The sequence below is a fragment of the Salvelinus sp. IW2-2015 genome, linkage group LG26, assembly GCF_002910315.2.
Source record: "Salvelinus sp. IW2-2015 linkage group LG26, ASM291031v2, whole genome shotgun sequence".
Lineage (NCBI taxonomy): Eukaryota > Metazoa > Chordata > Actinopteri > Salmoniformes > Salmonidae > Salvelinus > Salvelinus sp. IW2-2015.
This window is the reverse complement of record NC_036866.1, coordinates 11060720-11078560: the sequence shown is the minus strand read 5'-3', so window position 1 is coordinate 11078560 and position 17841 is coordinate 11060720. Positions and strand designations below refer to the sequence as shown.

Below are 17841 nucleotides of genomic sequence, written 5' to 3'. Positions count from 1 at the left end.
CAAGCTCACTGAACGGGTGCGAGGGGGAATAATTGTCTGGGGCTGTTTTTCATGGTTCCGGCTTGGTCTATTAGTTCCACTGAAGGGAAATCTTCACAATACAGCATACAATGACATTCTAGACGATTATGTGCTTCCAACTTTGTGGCAACCGTTTGGGGARGCCCCTTTCCTGTTTCAGCATGACAATGCCCCRTGCACAAAGCGAGGTCCATACAGAAATGTTTTGTTGAGATCGGTGTGGAAGAACTTGACTGGCCTGCACAGAGCCCTGACCTCAACCCCGTCGAACACCTTTAGGTTGAATTGGAACGCAGACCGCGTGCCGGGACTAATTTCCCAACATCAGTGCCTGACCTCACTAATGCTCTTGTGGCTGAAGGGAAGCAAGTCCCTGCAGCAATGTTCCAACATCTAGTGGAAAGCTTTCCCAGAAGAGTATAGGCTGTTATAGCAGCAAAGGCGTACCAACTCCATATTAATTCCCATAATTTTGAATGAGATGTTCGATGAGCAGCTGTCCACATACTTTTGGTCATGTAGTGTAGATTCTATGTCATTATATTTCTATGGTGCCTCTCCATAAGGACAGTATAACAGCCTTGATGGATCCTATGTCTTCCCTAACTGTAAGCCTGTTTGTCCATTACAGGAGGAGTACCAGGCGGAGGGCATCACCTGGCACAACATAGACTACACAGACAACGTGGGCTGCATCCACCTCATCAGCAAGAAGCCCACTGGACTCCTGTACCTACTGGACGAGGAGAGCAAGTAAGGACTTCAAGTCTTTAAAAAATATATATATTCCAATAAAGAGATGGTGCACTTATATTCCATATGTTTTGCTTTTTAATTACTGCAACCTAAAGATAGTGTTCATTACTTTGCTATGATTGACAGTATATTTACATGTTAGATGAGATAAAAGTTAATGTGGTGAATCTATCACTTTATTCTCTTTCCCCCTTCACTCACTTTTTCTCTCCTCCTCTTGCTCTCCAGTTTCCCCCGTGCCACTGACGAGACCCTGCTGGCCAAGTTCAAGCAGCAGCACCAAGGGAAGAAGTACTTTGTGCCCACGCCTGTCATGGAGCCTGCCTTCGTCATCCGACACTTCGCTGGGAAGGTCAAGTACCAGATCAAGGTAGGGATGAATGAACATCCACCCCCAAACACAGTCACAGGTTCCCTGTTTACTGTAATGTACAGTTGAAGTCGGAAGTTTACAAACACCTTAGCCAAATACATTTAAACTGTTTTTCACAATTCCTGACATTTAATCCTAGTAAAAAATTCCCTGTCTAGGGAATTAGATCACCACTTTATTTTAAGAATGTGAAATGTGAATAATAGTAGAGAATATTATGTTCAGCTTTATTTCTTTCTCACATTCCAGAGTGGGTCAGAAGTTTACAACACTCAATTAGATTTGTAGCATTGCCTTAAAATTGTTTATCTTGGGTTCAAACGTCAGGTTTGTAGGCCTCGTTGCTCGCACAAGCTTTTCATTCTTGCCCACAGTTTTCTATAGATTGAGGCAGGCTTTCGATGGCCCCTCCAAACCTTGACTTTGTTGCCTTAAACCATTTTGCCACAACTTGGAAGTATGCTTTTTGTCATTGTCCATTTTGGAAGACCCATTTGCGACCAAGCTTTAACTTCCGACCGATGTCTTGAGATGTTGCGTCAATATACTCACATAATTGTCCTTCCTCATGATGCCAACTATTTTGTAAGTCACTAGTCCCCCTGCCAGCAAAGCACCCCCAAAATGATGGCTCACCCCCGTGCTCACGTTGGGATGTGTTTTTCGGCTGTAAGCCTCCCCTTTTTCCTCCAAACATAACGATGGTCATTTATCCAAACAGTTCTATTTTTGCTTCATCAGACCAGAGGACATTTCTCCAAAAAGTACAATCTTTGTCCACATGTGCAGTTGCAAACCCTAGTCTGGCTTTTTTATGGTGGTTTTGGAGCAGTGGCTTCTTCCTTGCTGAGCGGCCTTTCAGGTTATGTCGATATAGGACTCGTTTTACTGTGGATAGAAATACTTTTGTACCTGTTTCCTCCAGCATCTTCACAAGGTCCTTTGCTGTTGTTCTGGAGTTGATTTGCACTTTTCGCACCAAAGTACGTTCATCTCTAGGAGACAGAGCCTTCTCCTTCCTGAGCGGTATGACGGCTTAGTGGTCCCGTGGTGTTTATACTTGCGTACTATTGTTTGTACAGATGAACGTGGTACCTTCAGGCGTTTGAAAATTGCTCCCAAGGATGAACCAGACTTGTGGAGKTCTACAAAAACAATTCTGAGGTCTTGGCTRATTTCTTTTGATATTCCCATGATGTCAAGCAAAGAGGCACCGAGTTTGACGGTAGGCCTTGAAATACATCCACAGATACACCTCCAATTGACTCAAATGATGTCTTTTAGCCTATTAGAACCTTCTAAAGCCATGACATCATTTTCTGGATTTTTCTAAGCTGTTTAAAGGCACAGTCAACTTAGTGTATGTGCACTTTTGACCCACTGGATTTGTGATACAGTGAAATAATCTGTCTGTTAACAATTGTTGGAGAAATTACTTGTGTTATGCACAAAGTAGATGTCTTAACCGACTTGCCAAAACTATAGTTTATTAACAAGAAATTTGTGGAGTGGTTGAAAAACGAGTTTTAATGACTCCAACCTAAGTGTATGTAAACTTCCGACTTCAACTGTAATGTCTAGGGGGTTGAGGGAGGTTTCTTGTATTTGTGTAGCTCTTCATTGTTATTGACAGCATTATTATTGTTGTTCAGAAAGTTATTACTCATTCATGACAAAGCTTCCACTATTCATTTTTATTTTATTTAACCTTTATTTAACTAGGTAAGTCAGTTAAGAACAAAGTCTTATTTACCATGACGGCTTACCCCAGCCAAACCCGGATGACGCTGGGCCAATTGCGGCCGGATGTGATACAGCCTGGAATTGAACCAGGGACTGTAGGGACACCTCTGCACTGAGATGCAGTGCCTTAGACCACTGCACCACTCGGCGGCCCCCTCCTGTGTCAGACTGATTACAAACAGCGTCTTAGTGGATAGTCTAAAACGACCTCGGCATGCAAACCCACTCCTATGACTCTTCTTGGCAGGACTTCCGGGAGAAGAACACGGACCACATGCGTCCAGACATCGTGGCTCTGCTGCGGAGCAGTGACCGGGCCTACGTGCGTCAGCTGATTGGGATGGACCCGGTGGCCATGTTCCGCTGGGGCATCCTGCGAGCCACCATCAGAGGCATGGCTGCCTTCAACGAGGCTGGACGCCACTGGGCTGCCAAGAACGCAGGTCGAATATATACACCTTGCACTGTAGAAAAGTGGGAAGATGACTATATTATATATATATATATATATATGAGTACACAACTGGCACAGTGTATGGCTGACAGAGTATTGATACAGCTGTCTGCTACTTAGAAATTAGTTGCTCATGGTAGCCTTGAATTTCCATTTTTCCCATAAGCCTCAATCTGCCAGTCTATTTGTTGTGTTGACTAGATGAGAAAAGTGTCTCGTTAAATTAAATCAAGGAAATACTAAACAGGGAGTTGGCCTCTGAAAGTACTCAACTGGATTATTTTTATTCATTTGACAAGCAGTAGTCATGGGGACCAGTCTTCTGTCCTCGTAGAGCCTTTAGGCATCTAATGTTATGTTTGTCTGTGTTCCTGTCTGTGTGGGGGTGCTTGTCTGTGTTTGTTCATTAGGTGTGCAGCGCCCTACTTCCAGGACTCCTTTGGGGGAGCTGCAGAGGTCCAACACGCCTGTAGAGAGAATGTACAGGTAAGACCCAGATCCACCACATAGCTCTCTGACTGAGGGACACACAGGGAAGAAGGTAAACTACATTTGTCCCAATATCCCCACTTCCATCCCACTTAAGAAGTGATGCATTGGCCATGCATAGGGCCCGCCTGTTTTATTTTCCTGGTCAGGTCAAGCGTGCAGCAATAACTCCTGGCCCTAGCCATGTATACTAGATAGTATGTTAGTGTGGATCTTGAGACATATTATGGGAGGGTTGGGAAACGGGCCTTCTTCCTCTCCGCCACTGTTGTTTTGGGTGTGATGTCATGTGATTGACAGATGGGTCTCTCTGTCCCCTGAGGCACACTTCAGATAGGCAGGAATTCAGTGGTTACAATCTACCAGTGCACACGTGGAGCTAAAGCCCAAGGACTATTCTTCCATCAGAAATCCACAACCCTACTAACTTGATCCAAGACCAAGTCGTCTAATTAATCTATACTATAAAAATTGAAAATTGGGATTAACCAGAATAATTTAAATCACTTTGCCTGATTGGGGTTCCTCATGGAGAACAAGTTGAAGATTGGATAATCAGTCAATCAATCAAATTGTATTTATATAGGTCTTTTAAAAAATGTGTTTGTCTCAAAGATGACAAATGACAGGGTGAGCATCCGTACAGTGGGCTTATCCAATGTCCCTGCACCTAGGATGACATGAAGAAGACTCAGACGGTAATATCATAAAAATCACAAGATTCTTCAGGAAGTGTATCCATACTGGGAGACAAATGGAACTCTCCCTAAGCCTCTAGTAATTGGAACTGAATGAAACTATTGAAACAGTTGGCTTGTGTGCTTCCTGGTCTCTTGTATGACATCAGTTTAGTAAAATCCATAGAAATAGAATTATATGTATATCTGAAGAATCCTCCTTCATCTCATCCTGGCCTCTGTGTTGTTTCCCTTGCACCTGGGTGACCCCGAGTGCGTTTCTCTCCCTTCCACAGACAGCATAGAAGCCTATCTACTTATCTACTTTGATCAGTCCAACAAGCGCCCCCTAGAGGCCATCAAAGACATCTTCACAAGCTGTTTTTTGCCATAGCACTACACAGCTGATTCAAATAATCAAAGCTCGATGATGGGTTGGTTATTTGAGCCAGCTGTGAAATGCTAGGGCAAAAACCAAAACGTGCACCCGGGGGGTGGTTACTTCATGAAGGTTTGCAGCAGGCATATATTTCTTTAGTTTGGAAAGGAAAGCAGCCAGACTACAGAAATAAACTTAATAGAAACATCGAAACACTGCAAACATTGTCCTTTCTAATCATCGACAGGCTGCATCTTGTTCATATTCTCTTCCTCCTTTCTCTCTATTTCTCTCCTTTATTTCCCCCCCTTTCTCGCTCTCTGTTTCTCTCCCTCTCTCGCCCATGGTAATCTGCCTCTTCATCCAGGTTTATTATGGTTAGTGTAGAACACAGGAAGGTGTTAGTGCTGCATGCTCTGATTATTTACTCATTACTGGGAGGAAACTGGCAAGGCTGTGCACACTAATATACACTGCTCAAAAAAATAAAGGGAACACTTAAACAACACAATGTAACTCCAAGTCAATCACACTTCTGTGAAATCAAACTGTCCACTTAGGAAGCAACACTGACAATACATTTCACATGCTGTTGTGCAAATGGAATAGACAAAAGGTGGAAATTATAGGCAATTAGCAAGACACCCCCCAATAAAGGAGTGATTCTGCAGGTGGTGACCACGGACCACTTCTCAGTTCCTATGCTTCCTGGCTGATGTTTTGGTCACTTTTGAATGCTGGCGGTGCTTTCACTCTAGTGGTAGCATGAGACGGAGTCTACAACCCACACAAGTGGCTCAGGTAGTGCAGCTCATCCAGGATGGCACATCAATGCGAGCTGTGGCAAGAAGGTTTGCTGTGTCTGTCAGCGTAGTGTCCAGAGCATGGAGGCACTACCAGGAGACAAGCCAGTACATCAGGAGACGTGGAGGAGGCCGTAGGAGGGCAACAACCCAGCAGCAGGACCGCGTACCTTCCGCCTTTGTGCAAGGAGGAGCACTGCCAGAGCCCTGCAAAATGACCTCCAGCAGGCCACAAATGTGCATGTGTCAGCATATGGTCTCACAAGGGCTCTGAGGATCTCATCTCGGTACCTAATGGCAGTCATGCTACCTCTGGCGAGCACATGGAGGAGGTAGCGGTCCTGCTGCTGGGTTGTTGCCCTCCTACGGCCTCCTCCACGTCTCCTGATGTACTGGCTTGTCTCCTGGTAGTGCCTCCATGCTCTGGACACTACGCTGACAGACACAGCAGACCTTCTTGCCACAGCTCGCATTGATGTGCCATCCTGGATGAGCTGCACTACCTGAGCCACTTGTGTGGGTTGTAGACTCCGTCTCATGCTACCACTAGAGTGAAAGCACCGCCAGCATTCAAAAGTGACCAAAACATCAGCCAGGAAGCATAGGAACTGAGAAGTGGTCTGTGGTCAACCACCTGCCAGAAACCATCCTTTATTGGGGGTGTCTTGCTAATTGCCTATAATTTCCACCTTTTGTCTATTCCATTTGCACAACAGCATGTGAAATTTATTGTCAATCAGTGTTGCTTCCTAAGTGGACAGTTTGATTTCACAGAAGTGTGATTGACTTGGATTTACATTGTGTTGTTTAAGTGTTCCCTTTATTTTTTTGAGCAGTGTATGATAGTACAGCATTAAGAACATGTGCACACTAATACATAGTAGTTGTAAAGTTTGGTACATGAATCAGGTCAGGGAAAGTGCTATACATCTCATGTCCTGGAGTAGTTGTGATGAGAGAGGATATGTAATAAACAATTTCCTTTGGAGAAAGTTCGAGGATAACATAATTGTAGTGTCTAAATGGACCAAAATCCCCTGTCCTAATATGAGCATTCCCAGAGAGGAACTGAGCAGTAAGCAAAACACCACCCCTAGCACCTTCCTTAGGCCGTACCCCTTATGTGTTTCTATAGATCTGATAGGTGTAACCAATATGGGGATAGCTCCACCTAGGCTTTGGGGAGGCTCCTCCATTGTGCTTCCACCTATCTGGTTCTTTCAGACCTAAAAATACTGAAGAGGTCAGGGCTTTTAGGGGCTGGTTTTGGACTGGGCTAGTTTGTCTACGGTACCTTTTACTTACGGCCCAGCCCTTCCTGCCGGACCTCCTTTTGGTTTATTGATCAGATGTAAGTAGGATATTATAAACTGCGTTGTTCGAGCCCTGAATGCTGATTGGCTGACAGCTGTGGTATATCAGACCGTATATACCACAGGTTTGACAACATGTATTTTTATTGCTATAATTACGTTGGTAACCAGTTTATAATGTCAATAAAGTAACTCAGGGGTTTGTGATATATGGCCAATATGCCCTCTTAACAACAACAGTCTCTCCTATTCACCACTAGTATAACACCAGTCCAATGACCAATCCTAGTCCGCAGCAGTGTAACACCATTATGGATAAAATACATCAACCAGTGAAGCTTTGATTCAGGAATGCATGCTCACAGTACTTACTTACAGGTATGGTGTGAGAGAACACAACCTCTGTCTTTCTACACTCTGCTTTAGCCATGGCTGGATGGTCTGAACTGAAGCAGCATTAAACACCAGTTTTACATGATCTCAACTTCAGACCTCTAACTGGTCTGTTGGTGTGTTTCTCTTGGGAAGCAGGCTCTTTGGTGGTGGGGTGTTTTCTGTCTTTTGAGGTGTCCTGACAGCAGTGTTTCTACCCCCCCCCCCCCCCGTCCTCCCCTTATGCCCCATGCCCAACACCCCTTCCCGTCTCCTCCCACTGTCTCTTACCCTCCATCCTCCTCACCCACTGTGGCCCTTGCTGGGTTGATTCAGGGACATGCATGCCCAGATAATCAGCTCCATTAAGGACTTGCAGCTGGACGGTGAGGACCCTCGCAAACTGCTGCAGTCCTGGGGTCGCCTGCGGTTCCCTCGACACCTCCTTCAGTGAGTCTGTAGCCCCTTCAGCTCAGCCCAGCTTGGCCTACCGTGGTCTAACCCAGCTTTAACAGTGCTCAACCTCAGTCCTCCTGGGGGCTGAGGCATCCTCTTAGATGCAAATCTTTGTTCCAGGCCAGTACTAGAACACCTGATTTGACTAAGATTTTTTTTATCCTAGTCCAAAACTGGAAACAGAATTATGTATTCAGCTAGAAGACATAATTCCTAATCTCTCACGCTCAACACGTGACAGACAGTTTAAGACACAGGCTGGGTAATTGGCTGTTTTGAGACGAAACCTCATGGAAAAACATGAATCCTAGTTATTTGCAGATGGCTGAAAACAACACTAGTCTGCTCGTGATAGTGGACTGCAAAGCCCATAGAGACTGGCTTCCAATGTGATGTTGATTAGCATGAGGCTGATGTTGTAATGCAGCGAGGCTGTTGCCCATATGGGCTATAATGGAGATAGAGGACTTGATGAAATCTGAGGATACAATGATGGCCTCAATAGCACAGCTGCTGCATGAACAAACATTACTCACATGAATGCATTGGCTTCTAGATTAAACTGTTTAAGAATGTGAAGTCTAAAAGAACCCAAAAGTTTGTTGGAAATCATAGCTTGTTTTAACATATATAGAACTATGGCTGTTGGGTATAAGATATACAAGTATTTAACACAGTGAAGAAACAAGTCTCCCTCGAAAAATGTGTGTGCAGTGTTGACCGCACAAATGACACACTGTAATAAACCCAAGGCTGAAATCATTTAGTTGGCACATAGCAACTGTTCMACTATAAATCCAAGGCTGATATGATGAAAACAAGATAGCTGGAGGAACAGGTATCCTACTCCTATAAGCCCTATGGGTCTCATCCAGGCTGTCTGATTGTTTGGCTGGATTCTCCCATCCGTGTGTCTGTCCGTCCGTCATCCCACCCATACTCCAGGTGCAAGCCCTCACGCCTCACTGACTGAGAATGACACACCATACTAACAACACGGCTCACCCCCCAACGCGCTCACCACTAGACCTCCTCAGCGACATCGCTGTGCTGAGCCCGTCTCACTAACCTCTCCCTCTCCCACAGGAAAAACAAGAATGCCAAGCAGAAACAGATCATACCTAAGGTAAACTTACAGTATCATACATACGCCAGCTACATCCACTCCTACATACATACATACAATCTGACACATGACCTGTAAATATGACTTCCGACCACCTGAAATTATTCGTATTTCTTCATTATCTCAGATCTTGATCACTAAATTATCTAATAGAAATGTTTCAAAATATAACATTTTAATCATCCGAGAGTATCGGCGACACTGAGGTGGTGTCTGCAGACGTTTAGAACTCTGTGATGTTGATGCTGTTCCTTAGAGCCTGTTGGACTCTCGCTCCCTGAAGTTCATTGTGGGTCGGACCCTCCACGACCGCACCGCCAAGTCTCTGCTGCACCTCAACAAGAAGAAGAAGACTCCCAGCATTAGTGCTCAGTTCCAGGTCAGCTGATCTCACCATCAAATACAGCAGCCAGACAGCCACTAACAAACAGTGCAGATGCAGGACTTTATTGAAGTTAGTCTCATTGATATGAAATCCTTTTTACATTGACAGACCTCTCTGACTAAACTGCTGGAGACTTTGGGCAGAGCAGAACCCTTCTTCATCCGCTGTATTCGCTCCAACTCTGAGAAGGTAACGCCCCTTTTTTTCTATTATGTACAACCAAGATGATGATGATAAATGATTATGATGAGTCCCTCTAATGATGTGCTGTGTATCTGTGTGTGTGCAGAAGGAGATGTGTCTGAACGAGACCCTGGTGCTGCAGCAGCTGCACTACACGGGCATGCTAGAGACGGTTCGCATCCGGAGGTCTGGCTATGGAGCCAAGTACACATTCCAAGTACAGTGCACCTCTTTTAATAACTCAGACAGCCAGAAGCAATGTCTGAAACAATATCTGTTGTTGATACTTGACATTCATTGTTTACCAATGAAAATAATTGCTTTATATCAAGGTTGTCAAACTCATTCCACGGAGGGCCGAGTGTCTGCAGGTTTTAGATTTTTCCTTTCAATTAAGCCCTAGACAACAAGGTGAGGAGAGTTCCTTACTAATTACAAGGGAGGAGCGAAAACCCGCAGACACTCGGTCCTCCGTGAAACATATTCTTTATTTCTTGCATGTTAGAAGGAACATTTTTATTGAGCAATGTCTGTCAAAACAAAATAGCTATTATAAATGTGTACCTGTAGGAATTCATTGAGCAATTCCGAGTGTTGCTGCCCAAGAATGCTACAGCCTCCAAGCCAGAGGACATCTCGGCCCTGTTCCAGAGGATGGCGCTCGACCACACCACTTACCAGATAGGAAAAACCAAGGTAAGACAAGCTCACCTCCACATTTTCCTCACAGAAATACATTTTAATTGCCTTTTAATTGTCTTGAATTAAATTGCGATCCTCAGGTTTACCTGAAGGAGCTGGAGCGTCAGCAGCTGCAGGACACGCTACACAAGGACGTGATGCGTAAGATCATCTTCCTGCAGTACTGGTTCAGGGCCCGCCTGGAGAGGAGGTACTTCCTGGAGATGAGACAGGCGGCCATGTTGCTCCAGGTAAGCTGTGTGATAACCCGTCCTGTACAGATGTCAGCTCAAAGATGCGACTTTTCCTCATACAAAATGCCTAGAAATCTAGTATTTTCAATATCTATTTCTTACAAAGAAATACATAGAAATTGTCCAATATCCATCCTTTGAGACAATCATATTCCTGCAGATGGGGAATAAATTAGTTCTGTTTGGTAATATATGTCAGGGTAATAATTTGTTCTTGCCCGTGTTCATCCCTCCCAGCATGCGTGGCGTAGACGCCGCAAGGAACGGCAGTGTCAGGCAGCCACGCTGATCCAGGCTGTGTGGAAGGGCTCCAGACAGAGGTCAGAGTACCTCCGCAGGCATACCAGCATCATGAAGATCCAGGCTCTGGCCAGAGGACACTCCGCACGGAGGAGGTACAGCACGAGGCCACACCACTGAAATACATTCATTGCTTAGTGTAGTATTTATAAAGTGTGAAATGCTTTGAGTTACCGGTAAACACTGACTTAGTTGAATTGAATTTATTTGGGTTAAAGACATATACAACAAAATGTACAATGTGGACCCAGAGGATAGCACTTAAAAGTTTTAATTAAAACACTTGTTTCCAAAGTGTTCCTCCGAGGTAAAAACAAATAACACATATAATGATTAAAAGATCGACAAGATTACAAACATTCATTTATATTGACATCCTAAAAAGTGGCACTATACATTGCACATTTTCCTAACCTTAAAGGCCCAGTGGAGTTCTGTGTTTTTATATACATTTCCACACTGTGGTTAGAATAATACTGTGAAATTGTGTAAATTATAATAATGCCCTTTTAGTGTAAGAGCTGTTTGAAAAGACCACCTGAAATTTCAGCCTGTTTTGGTGGGATGAAGTTTTGGCCTGCCTGATGACCATCACCAGGCTGTAAATTAGTTAAATGGACAAAAAGAGAGTTTCAAACCTCTGCTAATAACCGCTAGTTTTCAGTTTTCCACTCAGACCACTCCCAGACAGTCCTAGCAAAATTCTTCTTGAGAAATTGTTCTATGCTAAGAACCTATTTTTGTTTCTTTTTTACCATTTTAATTGAAAACAATCACACTAAGGTACTTGAGATAAAAGCGTCTGCGTTGGGCCTTTAAAAAACAACATATTCATCGCACATCATCTCTTACCTCGGAAACAACCTATGCCTTGTATAGAAAATGCTATACAAATGCTTGGAAATTCCCAGAGATGCCTAACATTGTCATATGAATGTTGAACCACTACTGAATCATGTTGAACTTAACAGGTGCCATTCAATACGGGAGGAGAGGAGGAAAAGGGAGGAGGAGGCCAGGAAGAAAGAAGAGGAAGCAGAGGAAGCCAGGAAGAGGGCGGAGGAAGAGGCAGCCAGGCTAGCGAGAGAGGCAGAAGAGGAGGCAGCCCGACTGGAAATGGAAGCAGAGGAAGAAGCATTTAGGAGAAAGAAAGAGGCAGTGCAGGAGGCAGCGGAATGGAGGGCGAGGGAGGAGGCAAGGCTGAGGCAGGCAGAAAGTGTCAACAAGGAACCTGAGACACAGGAGGAGCCAGAGGCACAGGTGGCAGCTGAAAGAACTCTAGATGCGAGCCAACATGAGGATAAAGTGCCTGTCCAGGACAAGGAGAAGCAGAGGGAGGAGGCAGAAGCTGTAGAGGCTGCAGCTACTTCACCTCCTGAGGAGGTGGACATGGGGGATGCTTCTACAGTCTTCCASCCTGATGAGGGCAACGGTACACAGGCTGAGGCTGGGCCCCAGCTGGAGGAGGAGAGCCAGGCTGTGGAGGAACCGGAGGAAGCCCACTCCAAGGAGCCTGAGGAGGAGGAGGGGACCATGGAGGAAGCTGCCCCCCAGTCACCAGAAAAAGACAATGGGGCTCAGGCTGCTGTGGAGGCACACAGGTCGCAGGTCTCCAGGAGCCAGGAGAAGAGAGAACAGCGGCGCCAGCGGGGCCTGGAGCATAGCCAGCGGGAGAGTGAGCGGGTCGCCTTGGCAGCCACCAAGGAGGAGCCTGTCCCTAAGATCAAAGGTCAGGAGGCAGCCAGCCGAGCCGAGGTCAAGCCAAAAGAGCGGGCCGAGCGGGCGGACAGCAAGGAACTGGACCAGTACACCTTTGTAGCCTGGAAGAAAGAAGCCAAAGCCACCTCCCACACCCACACCCCTGCACCTGTACGCCCCAGCACCTTACGCCTGAACCCCCCCGAACCAATGGATGACAGGAACGGCCATAATGAGGTCCTGGGTCCAGGCAATCTGGTTCGCTACAGCCAACAGGGCACCATCAAGGAGAAGGCAGAGAAATGGAAGGGGAAGAAGACTGATGGACGACAACCAGAGTACACCAGTCCTGACGACCACAGCAAGGACAGGAGGAAAAATCATTCACCGTACGACATTCCATATCCTTGTGATATCTACAGTAATATTAATGAGTTATACTTGCTTTAGGATATCATTGTCTCTGCAACATGAGAAAAGACCAGAGGATTCCCCCAGTTATGATTATGAATTTTACATCTGTCTCCGTTTATTTCCAGGAGTGGTGGAAACTCTCTTGATACGGTGTCCCCTGGCTCGGACAATTCTGGTGCCACTTCCAACAGAGAGGTAACATTGCTATACTATTATAACCACCATTTCTTTGGGGAAAAAATCTTATTTTTTCATTTTGCTTATATTTAACTAGGCAAGTCAATTAAGAACAAATTCTTATTTACAATGATGGCCTACTAAGAGGCAAAAGGCCTCCTATGGGGGCAAAGTAAAACACATCGACAAGAGACACCACAACATGGTAGCAGCACAAACACAGTACAAACATTGTTAGGCACAGATAACTGCACGAAGGGCAAAAAGGTAGAGACAACAATACATCACCCGAAGCAGCCACAAGTGTCAGTAAGAATGTCCATGATTGAGTCTTTGAATGTAGAGATGGCGATAAAACTGTCCAGTTTGAGTGTTTTTTTGCAGCGCTTTCCATTCGCTAGCTGCAGCGAACTGAAAAGAGGAGCGACCCCGGGATGTGTGCACACTGAACAAAAATAAACGCAACATGCAACAATTAATGATTTTAATGAGTTACAGTACATGTAATGAAATCAGTCAATTTAAATAAATGCTATGGGTTTCATTTGACTGGGAATACAGATATTTATCTGTTGGTAGGGGCGTGGATCAGAATACCAGTCAGTATCTGGTGTGACCACCATTTGCTTCGTACAGCATGACATATCTCCTTTACATAGAGTTGATCAGGCTGTGGACCTGTGGTATGTTGTCCCACTCTTCAGTGGCTGTGCGAAGTTGCTGGGTATTGGCAGGAACTGAAACACACTGTTGTACATCCTGATCCGGAGCATCACAAACATGCTTAATGGGTGACATGTCTGGTAAGTATGCAGGCCATGGAAGAACTGGGACATTTTCAGCTTCCAGGGGGTATGCATTGTCATGCTGAAACATGAGGTGATGGCGGCGGATGAATGGCACGACAGTGGATCTCATCACGGTATCTCTGTGCAGTCAAATTGCCATCGATAAAATGCAATTGTCTTTGTTTGTAGCTTATGCCTGCCCTTCCCATAATCCCACCGCCACCAAGGGGCACTCTGTTCACAACGTTGAAATCAGCAAACTGCTCTCACACGCAATGCCATACACACTGTGTGCCATCTGCCCGGTACAGTTGAAACCGGGATTCATCCGTGAAGAGCACAGTGGCCATCGAAGGTGAGCATTTAGCCACTAAAGACGGTTACGACACCAAACTGCAGTAAGCTCAAGACCCTGATGAGGGCGACGAGCACGCAGTTGAGCTTACCTGAGATGGTTTGACTGTTTGTGCATAAATTCTTCACTTGTGCAAACCCACAGTTTCATCGGCTGTCCAGGTGGCTGGTCTTGGAGGATCTCGCAGGTGAAGAAGCAGGATGTGGAGGTCCTGGGCTGGCATGGTTACGCATGATCTGTGGTTGTGAGGCCGGTTGGACGTACTGCCAAATCCTCTAAAACGACGTTGGAGGCGGACTATAGTAGAGAAATTAACATTCAGTTCTCTGGCAACAGCTCAGGATGACATTCCTGCAGTCAGCATGCCAGTTGCACGCTCCCTCAAAACTTGAGACATCTGTGGGATTGTGTTGTGACAAAACTGCACATTTTAGAGTCCTTTTATTGTCCCCAGCACAAGGTGCATCTGTGTAATGATCATGCTGTTTAATTAGCTTGTTGATATGCCACACCTGTCAGGTGGATGGATTATCTTGGCAAAGGAGAAATTCTCACTAACAGGGACGTAAACAAATTAATGTGAGAAATAAGCTTTTTGTGCGTATGGAACATTTCAGGGATCTTTCATTTCATCTCGTGAAAGATGGGACCAACACTTTACATGTTGCGTTTATATTTTTGTTCAGTGTATGTGGAGGATGAGGGTTGCAGTAGGTATCTCAAATAGGGGGGAGTGAGACCTAACAGGGTTTTATAAATAAGCATCAACCAGTGGGTCTTGTGCCGGGTATACAGAGATGGCCAGTTTACAGAGGAGTGTAGAGTGCAGTGATGTATCCTATAAGGAGCATTGGTGGCATATCTGATGGCCGAACACCTAGCCGCTCGAGAGCAACCTTAACTGCCGTTCTATAAATTATGTCTCTGTAATCTAGCATGGGTAGGATGGTCATCTGAATTAGGGTTAGTTTGGCAGCTGGTGTGAAAGAGGAGCGATTACGATAGAGGAAACCAAGTCTAGATTTAACCTTAGCCTGCAGCTTGGATATGTGCTCAGAGAAGGACAGTGTGCCATACTCCCAAGTACTTGTATGAGTTGACTACCTCAAGCTCTAAACCAGGGGTGGGCAACTCCAGTCCTCAAGGGCCTGATTGGTGTCACACTTTTTCTCCATCCCTAGCAAACACAGCTGATTAATCAAATTGCATTCTTAACTGAAGATCATGATTAGGTGATTATTGGAGTCAGGTGTTGGCTGGGGCAAAACGGTGACACCAATCAGGCCCTCGAGGCCTGGAATTGCCCACTCCTGCTCTAAACCCTCAGAGGTAGTAATCAAACCGAACCACATGACCTTTGTTTTGGAGATGTTCAGAACAAGGTTAAGGGTAGAGAAATCTTGTTGGAGACTAAGAAAGCTGTGTTGTACTGCGTTTAACACAAAATCCGGGGAGGGGCCAGCTGAGGTATAAGACTATCATCTGCATATAAATGGATGAGAGAGCTTCCTACTGCCTGAGCTGTGTTGTTGATGTAATTTGAGAAGATCGCGGAGCCTAGGATCGAGCATTGGKGTACTCCCATGGTGACAGGCAGTGGCTGAGACAGCAGATGTTCTGACTTTACACATTGCACTCTTTGAGAGAGGTAGTTAGCAAACTAGACCCTTCAGAGACACCAATACCAACCCACATGAATGGAACGGTCTAAAGCAGTGGTTTCCAAACTTTTTATAGTCCCGTACCCCTTCAAACATTCAACCTCCAGCTGCGTACCCCCTCTAGCACCAAGGTCAACACTCTCAAATGTTTTTTGCCATCATTGTAAGCCTGCCACACACACTATACGATAAATTAATTAAACATAAGAATGAGTGTGAGTTTCTCACAAACTGGCTCGTGGGAAGTCACAAAGAGCTCTTATAGTACCAGGGCACAAATAATAATAAATAATTTTGCTCTTTATTTAGCCATCTTTGTTCATCGAAAATTGTGAATAACTCACCACAGGTTAATGAGAAGGGTGTGCTTGAAAGGATGCACATAACTCTGCAATTTTGGGTTGTATTGGAGAGAGTGTCTTAAATCATTTTCCACACAGTCAGTGCCTATATTTAGTTTTCAGTTGCATCAGTGTCTTAACARCGCGATTTGCCAAGGCTGGATACTCTGAGCGCAGCCCAGTCCAGAACACTGTCAGTGGCTTCTGATTAAATTTTCACAGAACCACTCGTTGCAATTTCGATGAGGCTCTCTTGTTCAGATATCGGTAAAATGGACTGGAGGCAGGGCATGAAAGGGATAACGAATCAAGTTGTTTGTGTCATCCGTTTTGGGAAAGTACCTGCGTTTGCGTAATTGCGCACCCAACTTACTCCGGTGCTTCGCTATATCATATTTGACATTGTCCGTAAGCCTGAGTTCATTTGCACATAAAAAAATCATACAATGACGGGGAAGAGCTCCAACGTCTTAATCATAGCCTCAATTTTGTCCCACACATTGAATATAGTTGCGGAGAGTCCCTGTAATCCTAGATTCAGATCATTCAGGCGAGAAAAAACATCACCCAGATAGGCCAGTCATGTGAGAAACTCGTCATCATGCAAGCGGTCAGACAAGTGAAAATTATGGTCAGTAAAGAAAACTTTAAGCTCGTTTCTCAATTWAAAAAAACGTGTCAATACTTTGCCCCTTGATAACCAGCGCACTTCTTTCTGTATGTTGTAAAAGCATTACATGGTTGCTGTCCATATCATTGCATAATGCAGAAAATACATGAGAGTTCAGGGGCCTTGCTTTAACCAAGTTAACCATTTTCACTGTAGTGTCCAAAACATTTTTCAAGTTTCAGGCATTCCCTTGGCAGCAAGAGCCTCTCAGTGGATGTTGCAGTGTACCGAAGTGGCGTCGGGAGCAACTGCACGCGAGTTACCACTCCACTATGTCTCCCTTTCATGGTTTTTGTGCCATCAGTACAGATACCAACATGAGCAGCAGCTACGTTTGGCTACATACGGACCGTTAGTGGAATTCCCGCGAGAGAGTAACGGTTAATGTGATTGGATGTTAGTTATTTGACTAGGCTACCTGTATTTGATATTGTGTTATTTCGCTGAACACTAGATGGTTTAATTATATTTTTGGCAGTGAAACGAAGCTACTCAGGCAAGAAAAAAACCTCACCCAAATGCATAGCCCCGCTGGAAAATATAACTGGACTGTTTGAAAATGTGAAGGGGGAAAAATGTWGTACTTTTTTTTTTTTATGTGAATCACACATGCCGACGGCATTGCGCGTACCCCTGGGAATACCTGGTCTAACGTATCAAAAGCTTTGGCTAAGTCAAAAATAGCTGCAGAACATTGCTTAGAATTAAGGGCAATGGTGACATCATTGAGGCCCTTTAAGGTTGCAGTGACATATCCGTAACCTGAGCTGAAACCAGATTGCATACCAGACCGAGATATTTTGACATCAAGAAAGCTCGTCAGTTGATTATTGCCAAATTTTTCCAACACTTTTGATAAATGGAAATTGGCCTTCAACAGTTCAGGATCAGCTTGATCTCCCCCTTTAAATAAAGGACTCATCGTTGCTGCCTTCTAAGCACTGGGAACCTCCTCAGATAGGAGAGACAGGT

The 17841-nt window shown here is 44.9% G+C and overlaps 1 protein-coding gene across 5 annotated transcripts in view; it reads left to right on the top strand.

The window, feature by feature from the left end:
* Positions 1-17841, top strand: part of LOC111953032 (unconventional myosin-IXb) — a 114691-nt gene that overhangs the window by 68934 nt on the left and 27916 nt on the right. For 4 of the 5 annotated variants that reach the window (XM_070435112.1, XM_070435116.1, XM_070435114.1 and 1 more), the window contains exons 11-24: positions 653-774; positions 1006-1147; positions 3141-3336; positions 3758-3833; positions 7717-7830; positions 8923-8962; positions 9219-9341; positions 9456-9536; positions 9637-9747; positions 10101-10226; positions 10313-10462; positions 10703-10860; positions 11737-12852; positions 13003-13072. In XM_070435112.1, the coding sequence (XP_070291213.1) occupies positions 653-774; positions 1006-1147; positions 3141-3336; positions 3758-3833; positions 7717-7830; positions 8923-8962; positions 9219-9341; positions 9456-9536; positions 9637-9747; positions 10101-10226; positions 10313-10462; positions 10703-10860; positions 11737-12852; positions 13003-13072 (2625 nt within the window). The remainder of the gene's footprint in view (positions 1-652; positions 775-1005; positions 1148-3140; positions 3337-3757; positions 3834-7716; positions 7831-8922; positions 8963-9218; positions 9342-9455; positions 9537-9636; positions 9748-10100; positions 10227-10312; positions 10463-10702; positions 10861-11736; positions 12853-13002; positions 13073-17841) is intronic. The other variant, XM_070435113.1, reaches the window with a different exon arrangement.